The sequence below is a fragment of the Bubalus bubalis genome, chromosome 14 (assembly GCF_019923935.1).
Source record: "Bubalus bubalis isolate 160015118507 breed Murrah chromosome 14, NDDB_SH_1, whole genome shotgun sequence".
Lineage (NCBI taxonomy): Eukaryota > Metazoa > Chordata > Mammalia > Artiodactyla > Bovidae > Bubalus > Bubalus bubalis.
In genome coordinates this window covers 25,632,149-25,647,244 of record NC_059170.1, presented here as the reverse complement: position 1 = coordinate 25,647,244, position 15,096 = coordinate 25,632,149, and the positions used below count along the sequence as shown (strand labels likewise).

Genomic DNA, 15,096 nt, shown 5'->3' with positions numbered 1-15,096 from the left:
CAAGCTCCTCTTTCCTCCACAAAGTGGTAATCAACCACAACAATCCAGTGGATACATACTGACCAACAACAGGACTACCTGAGGTTTCCTGAAGGTCACTGGTTCAGTCGCAGAATCAAGCAAAGGTAAATGGGTCCACCGTGGATTTAAACCTTAACTAACCAGTTCCTGAGGACAGTTAACAGACCATTCTCATGTGACAGTATCATGAGATGGAGGAGGACACTAGGGTGTGAAGAAAGAGGAAGAGTCCTGGGCAATGACCAAGAAAATATACAGCATACTACTTAACTGTGGATGGAATCAATGGAAGGGGAGGGAGAGGAGAAAGAAAAGAGATACGAAATACCCTAAAAGTTGACTCTTTCACAAAACTCTCATTGAGCTGGGCAACAACTGGAACCTCAGAGAGAGAAAGTAAAGGATTTGGCCTTGAAGGAAGAACAACAGAAAAGAGTAACAATGCAAAGCACACTTTTCTCAGGTTTTAAAAGCCTTTAACTCTTTCAGAAGGGTGACTCCAATCCAAAGAGATCCTACTATTCCACCATGCCGAGTATCACAGCATTGCACTTCTTTTGGGAGGCCAGGAGGCCTTCTCCTTCTGACACTTAACCACAAAGCAGCTCAGCACTTTCTTTAAGACTGAACAAGGTCCTGTAAGGCTGTGTCCTCTTTTCTTCTGTAACATAGATCTTAACTTCAACATAATCACACAAAATGTCCAAGATGAAAAATAATCCAACATATACAACCATATACCATCTTAGGCTATGCTTAAAAGATGATTAGTTTTTTTCCTCTAGATGACAGACATTTAAATTATATCTTCTTATGTAAAGTTAGCTTACAAGTCTGATTCATCTACGTGAACTGTCTGAAGTCAGAATCATCATTCCAAGTAATCTGGAAGATACTAGTTAAATGAGCCAGTTCTCATCCTGAAATGAATGCTCTCTATACAGCAAAACAGGGTATTGAACCTCATTTCATGATTTTAGTGCTCAGTTTAAAACAAACCCACAAACAAATCATGAAAGTGGTTTATTGAAGACTGCATATGCCTCTTCTGAAGCCACACGCCAACAGCCCTCAACAATCTGATACCAGGACTTTTCCTGGATCACTTCCCCAGCAAACATATCCAGCAACTTTGGCCATCATTACTCTGGCCAACCCTAGGCTAAGAGATCACTCCTCTGTGCCACACCGTTCAGGTAAAGAAACTGAAATGATGAAACCAGTTGTGTAAAATACAACCAATCTCTGTACAATACTGCACATTTACGAAGCAGCTGAACAGCCATAATCTCAACCAAACTTTCTACAGGAAGCAAGGTAGATGTGACGACCACTCCCATGGAGAAAAGAGTAATCCCAGGTTTTGGCGAGCAAAGTGGCCAGCCTAAGCTCAAACATCACTAAGTAAAAGAACTGAGACAAGAACTGAGGAGAGTGTATGTTCAAGAGTGGGGTTAAGGCTGAAGGGAGAGGTGGGGTTAATCAGGGAGAACTAGCTGAGGAGACACAACACAATCTGCATTTGGACACAGGCTGTGTCTGTTCACAAAGGCCTTGGAAGATAGGACTCTTGTCAACCAGCCAGCGCCTCGTGACTCCAACAAAGGCTCTGTGCCCTAGTCATTCAGATATACTAATGGCATCCCAAAGGAGCCCAACAGTCTCAGCCTTTGTGCCTCTGTACCTGCAATTTCCTCCAACTGACACACTCCTCACTCCTTTCTCCCTGTCACCCACTTCCATCTGACCTTTGAACTCAGGTCAAATGACACGTTCTTCGGGTGCTGATCTTGGAGCAATCTGGATTGCCTTGTATCATGGCACTGTTCTGGCTTATTCTGTTGTCAGCTCTCTTCCCAAGAGCTAAGTTCTGGGGTGGGGGCTTGAAGGAGAATGGGAGCATCTATGTGATGTGACTCGTCTTCTCCTGTCACCTGTCACATGGAGCAGGCAATGGGTAAATGCCTGTGGACTCAAAGAATGGACGTGCCAACTTCTGGGAGGAGTTAAGCCAGGCTTCCAGGGTAGAGAATTTCAGACAACTCAAGTTGAAACCATCACCTTCCACATTCACTTGAGTTACCAGATTCCTCTCTCAGCCTGGCTCCTCTAGAAGGCCTGACCTTAAAGTACTGCCATGGAATTATAATCCACGTCACGGTTTTGTGGTCTGTGTTTGTTTGAACTGGAAAACCTTCCACTGTTTATACATTTGGAATCACTTCCAAATGTGACAACCTGAGATTGTTAACCTGGGAGGCAAAATGACAGCCACCACAGTGGAAGAATGCCCAGAGATCAAGAAAGCATAACTGTTAAAAGAGCGTGAGCTCTGGAATCTGGGTTCCAATGTGCCATTTGCCAACTGGGTGACTCTGGGTAAATTACTCACACTACCTCCTGCCTTAAAGTGGGGTGTGTGTAGCCAGCAGGCATCGCAATGCCACAAACATCTACTGAGGAGCTGCTCTGGGCCAAGTGCTGGTGACACTGCAGTGACCTGGCCGTTCAAGGGAAACCATGCTTGCATCATGCCAACCTGTGTTAGTCCCTCCTGAAATACTCTGGAGTACTGGCTTGCCAACCTTCACTAGAAGCTAATCTTTAAGAAAGCAAGGGTCTTGTCTGTCTTGTCCATTCACCCCTCTCAAGTGCCAATCAAATGTCTGCTACACAGTCACTCAGTACATTTGGAAAGAAGGAACGGTCAAATCAGATGAAGACCTTCTTGTCCCCTAGCACTGTACTTTGGTGGAAAAAGTAGGGAATAATAACTAAAGATGAAGGCACACATTACAAGGGGCTTGGGCTCGCCACAAACATATAGGTGGCCCCCTGGGCTTCCTCGGACTCCAGTTCCAGGCTCTTCTGGGTGGGGAGGGGGAAGATCTGACAGCCCTCCCCCAACCCCATCCCACGGCTGCACAGGTGTGAGACACAGGCACAAGAAAGGCAGGAGAAGAAAAGTTGGGTCCCGTCCCGTTGGAACTTCTAAGGAGGTTCCTATCATTCACTTACTCCACAGGTACTTATCAGGGCCCTAAGGTGTGCGGGGGATAAAACGGAGATGTGACCAGGTCCTGTCCTCATGGAGCTTCCCTCCCAATGTGGAGCAGACACAGTACACAAGTGTGTAAAGTGGTCCTCACACGCAGGGCTAAGTTGCCGAGCTGCCAGGAGTGATGCTACAGGGGCGGCCGCAGGTGTCCCGGGCGGGGTGGCGGGTCGGCGCGGGCCTCCCGGGGAGGCGACCTCTGACCTAGGACCTGAGCCTTCCGGGGACAGGCGGTCGCCGGGGCCCACACTCTGGGCGGAGGCCGCAGACTGGACAGGAAGGGTCACAGCGGCAACTGTGCGAGGGTCTGGAGAGCGAGGCGAGGGAGGCTGTGGAGGAGCAGGCCCTGGACTCCCGCACTCGACCCTCGGGGCCGGGGAGGGGGCGCAGGCGGACTCGCCGTCGGACGGGGGCGGGGCGGGGGCCGCGGCCGGGGGGCCGACGTCACCGCCGCGCCGCCGGGCCCTCCGGAGCGCGGGAGGGAGCGCGGGGCGGCGGGCCCGGCCCGCGGCCGAAGATGGCGGGCCTCCGGGCTTACCTCGGAATTTGAGCTCGTGCTGCGGCTCGAGGCTCAGGACCTGCTCCACCTTCGCCATGTTCCTCGGCGGCGGGGCAGCTCGGGCGGGGAGACCCCTAAGAGGTCACCTGGGGCGGGACGCGTGAATGCTGCGCCCCCTTTAAATTTGGAAAGGGGGGGCCTGCCGGGGCGCGGGCGGGGGTCGCCTATGGGTTGCGCGCGGGGGGGGGGAGGGGACGGCCTACGCGGTGCAGGCGCAGGGGCGGAGGGCGAGGGTGAGGCCGCGGTGCCCAGCGAGCGTACGACACGCACGCACGCACGGACGCGCCGACGCACGCACGCACACACGCTGCAAGCCGGCCGCCTTAACCCGGCGCGCGCTCGGGGACGGCGGGGAGCAGAGCGCGCGAGCCCCTGCCGAGCAGTGCGCAGGCGCGGCGGTGGCCGTGGGGGCGGGGCTGCCGGGAGGCAGGGGGCGGGGCGTCGCGCAAGTCCCGGGGAGGGGAGGGTACGGGACACCCAGAATTGAGGACCATCATCCTGAAGATTATGTATTTAGGCAGGGCGCATGGGAGGCAGACTTTGTGTTAAGTGCTTTAGTCAATAATTAATAAAAATGAACTTCCACTTCTCCTTGTTAATGTGCCAGGCACTTAGAGATTTTGAATAATAATGAAAGTACGATTTATTCTTATAAACATGATGTTTGTGAGTGAATGATGTGTGTTAGACACGGTGACGTGTGGTAAGCAATAAATATAAATTTAGTAAGCTACCAATTATTGCTTGCTTATTTTGTGCCACTCTGCTGAACGCTTCACATAACAACAGCATCGATTATAATAAAGAAAAGCTACTCTACTTTAAATGTTTACTATGTAACAAGCAGTGTGCTGAATCTTGTACTGCTAAATGCAACAAATATTTAGAAATACAATGATCAGAAAAACTGACCTGGTTCCTACTTCTCACTAGGGGCGATAGATGAGACAGCCTTTGAATAAATAACCACCCACACAAACAAATACACTTTTAAAAATTACTGAGAACCTATATCCATTTGGTTTTAAAGTGAACACTCTACCTCATTATCTCATTATTGACATTTAAACTTTACTTCATTATGTAGTGTGTACTACCTGAAATATGTGTTATTAATATTTTCCTTGTCATATATAAATGAAAATAGCAAATAGCTAACATTGACTCTACATGACAGACATACAGGTATTCTTTGTATGTTCTTCGCACTTTCCAATTTGAAATTTTTCGTAATTTAAAAAAAAAATTTTTTTTAAAGATAATCTTTGTCTTTTGACTACAGCATTTGGTCCATTTATACTTATTATATTGATGATATATATGGCTATATTTCTACCATCTTATTTTGTGCCTTCTGTTGGTCACATTTGTTTTTTTCTTTTTCCTTTCTGCATTTTTAGAGCTGATTTTTTTTCTCATTCCACTTTTCTTCCTCTTATATACTCTATGCTGTTTCAGTGATTACTCTTTACTTTGCTCCCTGAAAATAAAAGGACTTAAGTGTACTTTTAATAGCCCATCCTCTAAATTATATGCCTTAATTATACTATATTTTAAGTTTAATCTTTTCCTTTTTCACCCTGTGAGCCATTACTAAGTTATTTTATACAGTCAATATTAATTTAGACTCAACCACACAGTTCTTTGCTCATCTTTTCTTCCTGCATCTCAGAATTTACAATCAGGATCACTTTCCTTATGCCTGAATCTTTAAATTCTGTTTCAGTAAGTTTGTTGGAGCAAATGCTGTTGGATTTTGTTCTTCTAAAATTGACTTTATTTTTCTCCTGTTCTTGCAAGATATTTTGGCTGGTTTACTAGAGGACAATAGTTTTCTCTCAGAGCTGTAGGATGCCACCACTGACTTCCAGCTCCCATTGTTACTGCTGAGGTTTCAGATGACAATCTCCTCTTTATTACTTCAGAAATGTTCTGTTTCTTCCCATTGTCCTGGGGTTCTGCAGTTTTATTGCAATGTATCTTCTAATTTATTTGTCTTAGCTCATTCAAGCTGCTTTAGCAAAGTACCATATAGACTGGATGGCTTACATAACAACATTTATTTCTCACAGTTCTGGGACCTGAAATTTCAAGACTGAAGCACCAGCACATTCTATGCCAGGCGAGAGCCCACTTTCTGCTTCATAGTCAGCTGTTTTCCTGCTCCCTGGAGTCATTTTTATAAGGGCACTAATCCTATTCATGAGGTTTCCCCACATGTGACCTTATCACCCCCAAAGACCCCATCTCCTAATACTGTCATTCAGGAATTGGATTTTGGCATATGAATTTTGGGGAGGATACAAATGCTTAGTCTGTAGCATTTATCCTGTTTGAATACTCAAGAGTTTCTGAATTTGCTGACTGGAATCTTTCATCATTCTGGAAAATTCTCAGCATTTTGAAATTTTTAAAAATTGTTGTAAAATACACATATGATTTACCATCTTAATCATTTTAAGTGTACAGTTCAATAATATTGAATACACTTACACTGTTGTGCAACCATGACCACTATCCATCTCCATAACTCTTTCATGTTGCAACTCCATCCCCAATAAATAACACCCTCTCTTTATTAAAAAAAAAAATTATTTATTTGGCTGCATTGGGGCTTAGTTACAGCACACATGTGAAATCTAGTTCCCTGACCAGGGATCAAACCCAGGTCCCCTGCTCCCGTGCAGTCTTAGCCACTGGATCATCCGAGAAGTCCTAATAGTTATCTCTTTTAAATGTTACCTTAGCTCCATCCTCTCACTCTTTTCTCCTAGATATCTGACTAGTAGTTTATTCAACCTAGATTTTTCAAGCTGTAGGTTGTTTCCCAAAGGTGACTTATAAAATCAATTTAGTAGGTTGTTACCAGCACTGAGAGAGAAAATGAACAGAAAATATCAGAGTGTATTATATATTTTCATGAAAATTTTGTTTCATTGTGTTCATTAACAACATGCTGCTGCTGCTAAGTCACTTCAGTCGTGTCCGACTCTGTGCGACCCCATAGACAGCAGCCCACCAGGCTCCCCCGTCCCTGGGATTCTCCAGGCAAGAACGCTGGAGTGGGTTGCCATTTCCTTCTCCAATGCATGAAAGTGAAAAGTGAAAGTGAAGTCACTCAGTCGTGTCCGACTCTTTGCAACCCCACGGATTGCAGCCCACCAGGCTCCTCCGCCCATGGGATTTTCCAGGCAAGAGTACTGGAGTGGGGTGCCATTGCCTACATAAAACTGTAGTGAGTTACAAATAAAACCCTTTTATTAGACTTTCTCACACCATTCTCCCTGTCTCCTTGCCTCTCTGTCAGGGCTTCATCTCTCATCTCTGTATCCCATATTGTGGGTATGTCTTCAGATCTTTCAGTCCGTAATTGTCCCTGAGGCTGCAGATAAACCTATTCCAGGAGTTTTTCATTTCAGTTATTTTTTTAAGCCTCTAAGTTCTATTTGGGCTTCCCCAGTTGCTCAGTTCCTTTACACAACAAAGGATCACACGGGCAGGTCTCTAACATTGGCTCCAGCCACGCCCCACCCCACTGAGGGGTTTTGGTGTTGGCCTCCACTGCTGTCACTTTAGGCAGAGGCAGTGGCCAGGTCATCTTGATGGGGGTAAGTCCATATTCTTGGGCCCATGCAGAGCTTCTACACCTGCCTCCATGGGCACTTTAAAATAAACTCAGCATGTAAGCAATGGCTGAGGGGCCCAGAATGAGTCACCCTGTCCACTGGATTATTACTGAGTCACTGATGCCCTTGGTGGGCATTCACAAGGGACACTGAACACCTTCACATTGTGCCCATCCCAGGGGGCATCCCCATAACCCTTCCTACACTTCCTTCTCATGAAATTCAATTCTGCTGTATCTGTTCCTAGCCGCCCACTACCAACGGGTCAGTGTACATCTGTGCTTCTGGTCGTCTCTCAGCCAGATAATCATCTGAATGGACGTCTTGAGATTCTGGAAAATCAATGGATTCTCTTTATGTTGTAATTCTGCAACCTGACCAATTAAGTTTGGGGTAAGTGTGCATGCTAAGTTACTTCAATTGTGTTCAACTCTTTGCGACCCCATGGACTGTAGCCTGCCAGGCTCCTCTGTCCATGGGATTCTCCAGGCAAGAATACTGGAGTGGATTGCCATGCTTTCCTCCAGGGGATCTTCCCAACCCACGGATCAAACATGAGTCTCTTATATCTCCTGCATTGGCAGGCAGGTTCTTTAACACTTGTGCCACCTGGGAAGAACCAATTTGGGGTATGGTTTTCAGCACGGTCAAAAACCTATAGCTGCAAGAAAGAAAGGATTATTTCAGGGCTCCATGGAATCCCTCTGGCTTTCCCATTGGGACTTAACTGAATGTTTAGAGAGCTTGTCATTTTCTTTCCATGATAGCTCCAGGGAACTCAGACACAGCTACTACCCCACAGTCCCGGGATCATCACTGCGACATCAGGGCAGTGGCCACAGGACTCTCCCGGGTCCTTGTGGTTGTGGGTGCTACGTCACCCTCAGAGGCAGATGCGAAGGCAAGTAGTAGGTGCCACTGCATATACTTGGAGATTACTTGTAACCCATGCTCAATGCTAAACTGGCTCTCTGGAGTAAAAGTAACTCTGAGCTATAGTTTTTGCAGATTTCTGTGGTGCGAACACTCACCCCGTGACTAATTTTAAGCGACCTGGAGGTCATTGCTGAACACAGAATTAAAAGAAGAGTGCGCCATTGGCTCCTGCGAGCTAGACTGAGCCCAGCACACCCCTGCCTCTATTCCATGCCCTGTGGACACCTCAGTCAGGCATGAGGATGTGGACTGGTCAGACTGCATCCTGTCTTTGAGGGTCCATCTCCTGGGACCACTCTTGCTACTACCAGTCCAGGTCCAGCCAGGAAACAGAAGTTACACCAGTTATTTGGACAAAGATAACTTAGCATGAAGAAATGGTTAATGGGGTGATGGGGAACTGTAAAAGCAAGAAGACGAAGACACCAAGGTGTCTTGTGGGTAGGGGAGCATGGGGGGCCAAGAGACACAGGCAAGATATTGGGTCATTAGGACCCAGGAGCTCAGAAGAGGGGCTTCATTCAGGTAAGAGCAGAATTCTTCTTCCTCTTTTTTAATACTTACTTATTTGGCCATGCTGGGTCATAGTTGTAGCACGTGAAATCTTAAATGCTGCGTATGGGATCTAGTTGCCTGACCAGGGATCGAACCTAGGTCCCACCCCTGCACTGGAGTTCAGAGTCTCAGCCACTGGACCGCCACAGATGTCCCAGATAGGAGCAGATTTCTGAGCAAGGGGTGCAGACTGGCCAGTGCCCAGGCCCCTGAGGGGATGCAGTGAGGCTGCCTCTGGGCTAACCCCCCCAAAAGCTGCAGACTGCTGCCAAGGTGAAGGGTGGCTGCTCAGACAACACTGAGAGCAGACGGGAGGAGCAAGACCCCCTTCTTAGTCCTCGGGTCTCCCCCAGTTGCCTAAACTGAGGAAAGTACCTGAGGAGAAAGAAGTAGAGGGAGCCGCAGCCCCCGCACCTCAGAGCAGACAGCAGAGGGTTGATGTAGAGACCAGGGGAAACGGATTCCTAATGCCCACACCCTCTATGGCTTCTTTAAACACTGAAGGCACACTTCTGTTTCCAGCCTACTCAGTTGCTGAAGTGTGTGCCATTTCGAATTACAGTTCCTGCTGGCTCAGGGCGCCCCGTTTCCTTGTGTGTTTTATGATCTTTCAACCTATTTAGGGGAATTCTTTGAGGCCTGGTGTTGCCATCACCTATCACCACTAGCTAGTCACTCCAAAATTCAGGGCTTCAGACATCGACAGTTCACATCGTTGGTCTCCCTCAAGGGCATCGGGGTTGCCTGGGCTGTTGTGGGGCAACAGGAGGAGAGTGGCTAGAGCCAGGCAGGGAGTTTAGGTGCCCCCAGCCCCTGAGGGCACCCTCATTTCCAACATCAACAGCTAAGACTCTGCTCTCCCAATGCAGAGGGCCCTGGTTCAATCTCTGATCAGGGAACTCAGATAAGAAGAGGTGCTCCTAAAACCACCCTCCAGTGTGACAATTCAATAAGAGGACTCACAGAACTCATGGAATTGCTATACTCATGGTTATGGTTTATTACAGGCAAAGGATGCAGATTCACAACAGACAAGGGAAGAAGCACATGGGGAAGACGATTCTAAACACGGAGCTCCCATCACCCTCTCCCTGTGGAGTTGGGATGTATCACTCTTCAAAGTCAGTGTGTGACAGTGTTCCCAGAGGATCACCACCCTCCTCCTTGCAACTTTTTGGTAACTCCAAATCTATTTTAAATTTAAAAGTCTATTTCAAATATTTTTATTGGATTCTCAACCTTCTAAATTGGCATGCTTGGTAGGCTGCAGTCCATGGGGTCGCAAAAAGTCGGACATGACTGAGCGACTTCACTTTCACTTTTCACTTTCCTGCTTTGGAGAAGGAAATGGGAACCCACTCCAGTGTTCTTGCCTGGAGAATCCCAGGGACGGGGGAGCCTGGTGGGCTGCCGTCTATGGGGTCGCACAGAGTCGGACACGACTGAAGTGACTTAGCAGCAGCAGCACAATCGGTTATTGTTACTCTCTGGCATTCAAATTCTGTGATAACTAGGATGCAGGCAGGGGGCTGAACCACACTGAATGGATAAGAAAGCTGTGGTACATATACACGATGGAATATTACTCAGCTATTAAAAAGAATGCATTTGAATCAGTTCTAATAAGGTGGATGAAACTGGAGCCTATTATATAGAGCTAAGTAAGTCAGAAAGAAAAACACCAATACAGTATATTAATGCATATATATTGAATTTAGAAAGATGGTAATGATGACCCTATATGTGAGACAGCAAAATAGACATAGATGTAAAGAACAGACTTTTGGACTTTGTAGGAGAAGGCAAGGGTGGGATGATTTGAGAAAATAGCACTGAAACATGTATATTATCATATGTGAAATAGATTGCCAGTCCAGGTTCGATGCATAATACAGGGTGCTAAGGGCTGGTGCACTGGGATGACCCTGAGGGGTGGGATGGGGAGGGAGGGGGAGGGAGGGTCAGGATGGGGAACACATGTACACCCATGGCTGATTCATGTCAATGTATGGCAAAAACCACTACAATATTGTAAAGTAGCCTCCAATTAAAATAAATTGTTAAAAAATTAAAATTAAAAAAAAAGAAAAGAAGAAATGGGTGGCTTTGTGGAATTGGTGTCTCACCCCTTTTCTTGCTTCAGAAATGCTCCTGGTTGTCCAAATCCCACCCAACCTCCCTGGCATCACTCACTCATTCATTCTCTTTCTCATGCATTCACTCATCCAAGTGGCATTTCCTAAGGACCTGCTGCGTCAGCATCCCACAGTGGATGGATTTAACCCTGGGTCAAAGGACCTTATTGTCTGGTGAGGGGAGTTAAAAAACAACAACAACAACAAAAACCCACCAAAATTGTTACAATCTGTGATAAACACTAAAATGATGAGAAGAAAGCTACTAAGAGAGACTTCCCCGATGGTCTAATGGCTAAGACCCTGCACTCCCAATGCAGAGAGCCCTGGTTCAATCTCTGATCAGGGAACTAGGATCCTACATGCAGCAACTAAGAGCTTGCTGCTGTTGCTGCTGCTGCTAAGTCGCTTCAGTCGTATCCGACTCTGTGTGACCCCATAGATGGCAGCCCACCAGGCTCCACCGTCCCTGGGATTCTCCAGGCAAGAACACTGGAGTGGGTTGTCATTTCCTTCTCCAGTGCATGAAAGTGAAAAGTGAAAGTGAAGTCGCGCAGTCGTGTCCGACTCCCAGCGACCCCATGGACTGCAGCCTACCAGGCTCCTCTGTCCATGGGATTTTCCAGGCAAGAGTACTGGAGAGGGGTGCCATTGCCTTCTCCAGACAAACAAATAAATAAATATTTAAAAAAGAAAGCTACCAAGAGACAATGAACTTTACTCTGGGGGCTGGAAGAAAACTTAAAAGCTCTTATGGTATTAGAGAATAATCTTGGAAAAATAGAAAGATCTCGCCAGACAGAAAAGAGAAGGAAGAGTTCTCCAAGTGGAGGAAAAGCAAATGCAAAGGCCCCAGGGCACATGCCTGCTGGGGCTGATCTGGAGGAAAGGCAAGGAGGAATAATACTTTCTCAGGGGACCTCTCTGGAGATCCAGTGGTTAAGATGCTATGCTTCCAAAGCAAGGAGCATGGTTTCGATCCCTGGTCGGGAAGCTAAGATCCAACATCACACAGCACAGCCAAAAAATAAGTAAGTAAAAAATTTTAAAACTTATAATATTTTCTCACATTTATTTAGCTCCTGCTCTGTGTCAGGCAGTAGATTAGCATATGTTTTCATTTCCTATGGTTCTGTAACAAATGACCCACAAAAGTTCTGGAGGTTGAAAGTCTGAAATTTGCTCTTACGAGGCTAAAATCCATCTGCGTTCTGTGGTCTGCAGGCTCCTTGCCGTTTCTAGCTCCTGGAGCTTGGCCAGAGACCTTGGCTCCATGCTCCTTCCTTCATCTACAAAGCCGGCAAAATAGCATCTTTGATCTTAATCTCCCTTGGACCTCTAATTCCATCATATCAAGTGTATAACTGTGGGCCAGATACTGCACCAAGGGCTTTGTTTATGTTATCTAATTTAATCCTCCCATGTCGAGAGGATCATTTATTCCCACTTTACAGATGAGGAGACCAAGGCTCTGAGAAGTGTACCAGGATGGCCCAGGGGTGATGGGCCTTCTGTTGTGCTATACAGTCTAGCTGTCATGGTTGGATGCCCTTGGTTGTCCTAGAGGACATTCTATTCAGATGAGTAACATCACCAAACGCAGTGGTTCTTTGTGTGCATGTGTTCTGTTAGTTTGCGTTGTTAAATTTTTTTTATTTTTTTTAAATGTATTGTGTTTGCTTGTTTTTAAATTGAAGGATAGTTGATTTACAATGTTTCAGGTGTACAGCAAAGTGATTCAGTTATACATATCAAATGTACTGTTTTTCAGAAATAGATCCACAGACATAGAAAACAAATTTATGGTTACCAAGGGGGCAAGGAGGGAGGGATAAATTAGGAGTTTGGCATTAACATATACACGTTGTTGTTTAGTTGCTAAATTGTGTCCAATTTTTGCTGACCCCATGGACTATAGCCTGCAAGGCTCCTCTGTCCATTGGATTTCCCAGGCAAGAATACTGGAGTGGGTTGCTATTTCCTTCCCCAGGGGATCTTCCTGACTCAAAGATCGAACCCGAATCTCCTGCACTGGCAAGCACAATTCTTTACCACTGAGTCACCAGGGAAGCCCCAACGTATAGACGTTCAGTTCGGTTCAGTCGTTCAGTCATGTCTGCCTCTTTTCGACCCCATGGACTGCAGTACACCAGGCCTCCCTGTCCATCACCAACTCCTGGAGTTTACTCAAACTCATGCCCATTGAGTCGGAGATGCCATCCAACCATCTCTCCTCTGTCGTCCCCTTCTCCTCCCGCCTTCGATCTTTCCCAGCATCAGGGTCTTTTCCAATGAGTCAGCTCTTCGCATCAGGTGGCCAAAGTATTGGAGTTTCAGCTTCAACATCAGTCCTTCCAATGAATATTCAGGACTGATTTCCTTTAGGATGGATCTCCTTGCAGTCCAAGGGACTTTCAAGAGTCTTCTCCAACACCACAGTTCAAAAGCATCAATTCTTCAGTGCTCAGCTTTCTTTACAGCCCAATTTTCACACCCATACATGACTACTGGAAAAACCATAGCCTTGACTAGACAGACCTTTGAGGCAAAGTAATGTCTCTGCTTTTTAATACGCTGTTTAGGTTGATCATAACTTTTCTTCCAAGGAGTAAGCATCTTTTAATTTCATGGCTGCAGTCACCATCTACAGTGATTTTGGAGACCCCTCAAAATACAGTCTGCCACTGTTTCCACTGTTTCTCCATCTATTTGCCATGAAGTGATGGGGCTGGATGCCATGATCTTTGTTTTCTGAATGTTGAGCTTTAAGCCAACTTTTTCACTCTCCTCTTTCACTTTCATCAAGAGACTCTTTAGTTATTCTTCTCTTTCTGCCATAAGGGTAGTGTCATCTGCATATCTGAGGTTATTGATTACTATACATAAAATAGATAACTAATAAAGACCTACTGTATAACACAGGGAACTATACTCAGTAATAACCTATGAGGGAAAAGAATCTGAAAAAGAATATATTTATGTATGCTGCTAAGTCACTTCAGTCGTGTCTGACTCTGTGTGACCCCATAGACGGCAGCCCACCAGGCTCCCCCGTCCCTGGGATTCTCTAGGCAAGAACACTGGAGTGGGGTGCCATTTCCTTCTCCAATATATTTATGTATACATACACATATATATCTGGAGAAGGCGATGGCACCCCACTCCAGTACTCTTGCCTGGAAAATCCCATGGATGGAGGAGCCTGGTGGGCTGCAGTCCATGGGGTCGCTAGGAGTCAGACACGACTGAGCGACTTCACTTTCACTTTTCACTTTCATGCATTGGAGAAGGAAATGGCAACCCACTCCAGTGTTCTTGCCTGGAGAATCCCAGGGACAGAGGAGCCTGGTGGGCTGCCATCTATGGGGTCACACAGAGTCGGACACGACTGAAGTGACTTAGCATAGCATACATATAACTGAATCCCTTTTCTTTACATCTGAAAGTAACACAACATTGTAAGTCTACTATAGTTCAATAAAAAACAAAATAAATAAATAAACAAAACCATTCCAATAATCAGTTCACTCCCTCAGTCATGTCCGACTCTTTGTGACCCCATGGACTGCAGCACGCCAGGCCTCCCTATCCATCACCAGCTCCTGGAACTTGCTCAAACTCATGGCCATCGAGTTGATGATGCCATCCAGCCATCTCATCTCCTCCTGCTTTCAATCTTTCTGACTATTCCAGTAGTCAGAAAGCCTTAAAAATAAACAAAATGTTTAAAACAAAAAATAAAATGTATTATTTTAAAATAAACTCTTAATCTTGCAACCATTTTAGACTTACAGAGGAGTTACACAGTGGTCTGGAGGGTTTCTTCTACTTCTTACCCAGTTTTCCCCGTGTTATCATTTTACACAGCTGCGGTGGCAACATTGGAACGTTATCACTGTAAACTCCAGACTGTTTTCGGATGTCACCAGTGTTTCCACAAATGTCCTTTTTCTTTTCCCAGATCCAGTCCAGGATACCACATGGCATTTAATCAGTTTGCTTTCCACAGAGGTACCCTGGAAGCTGACTGGGGGACAGATTGATGTCAACAACAACCGTAGCCTCTGAGAACCAAGTGCCACGTGCCTGGCACCATCCTGAGAAGCACGTGGGTTTCTCTATGCTCTCACAATGATGACAGGTGAAATCACTTCCTCCGGCTTGAGGCTGAGAAAACCAAGGCACAGGGAAGTTCAGACACTCACCCAA

The 15,096-nt window shown here is 46.2% G+C and overlaps 1 protein-coding gene across 1 annotated transcript in view; it reads right to left on the bottom strand.

Moving 5' to 3' along the window:
• The window catches only part of VAPB (VAMP associated protein B and C), a 47,299-nt gene extending 43,459 nt beyond the window's left edge, over window positions 1-3,840 (bottom strand). Inside the window, exon 1 of the mRNA XM_025263753.3 lies at window positions 3,615-3,840. Within this exon, the coding sequence (XP_025119538.1) occupies window positions 3,615-3,672 (58 nt within the window). The 5' untranslated portion in view covers window positions 3,673-3,840. The remainder of the gene's footprint in view (window positions 1-3,614) is intronic.
• Window positions 3,841-15,096: the final 11,256 nt, after the last annotated feature.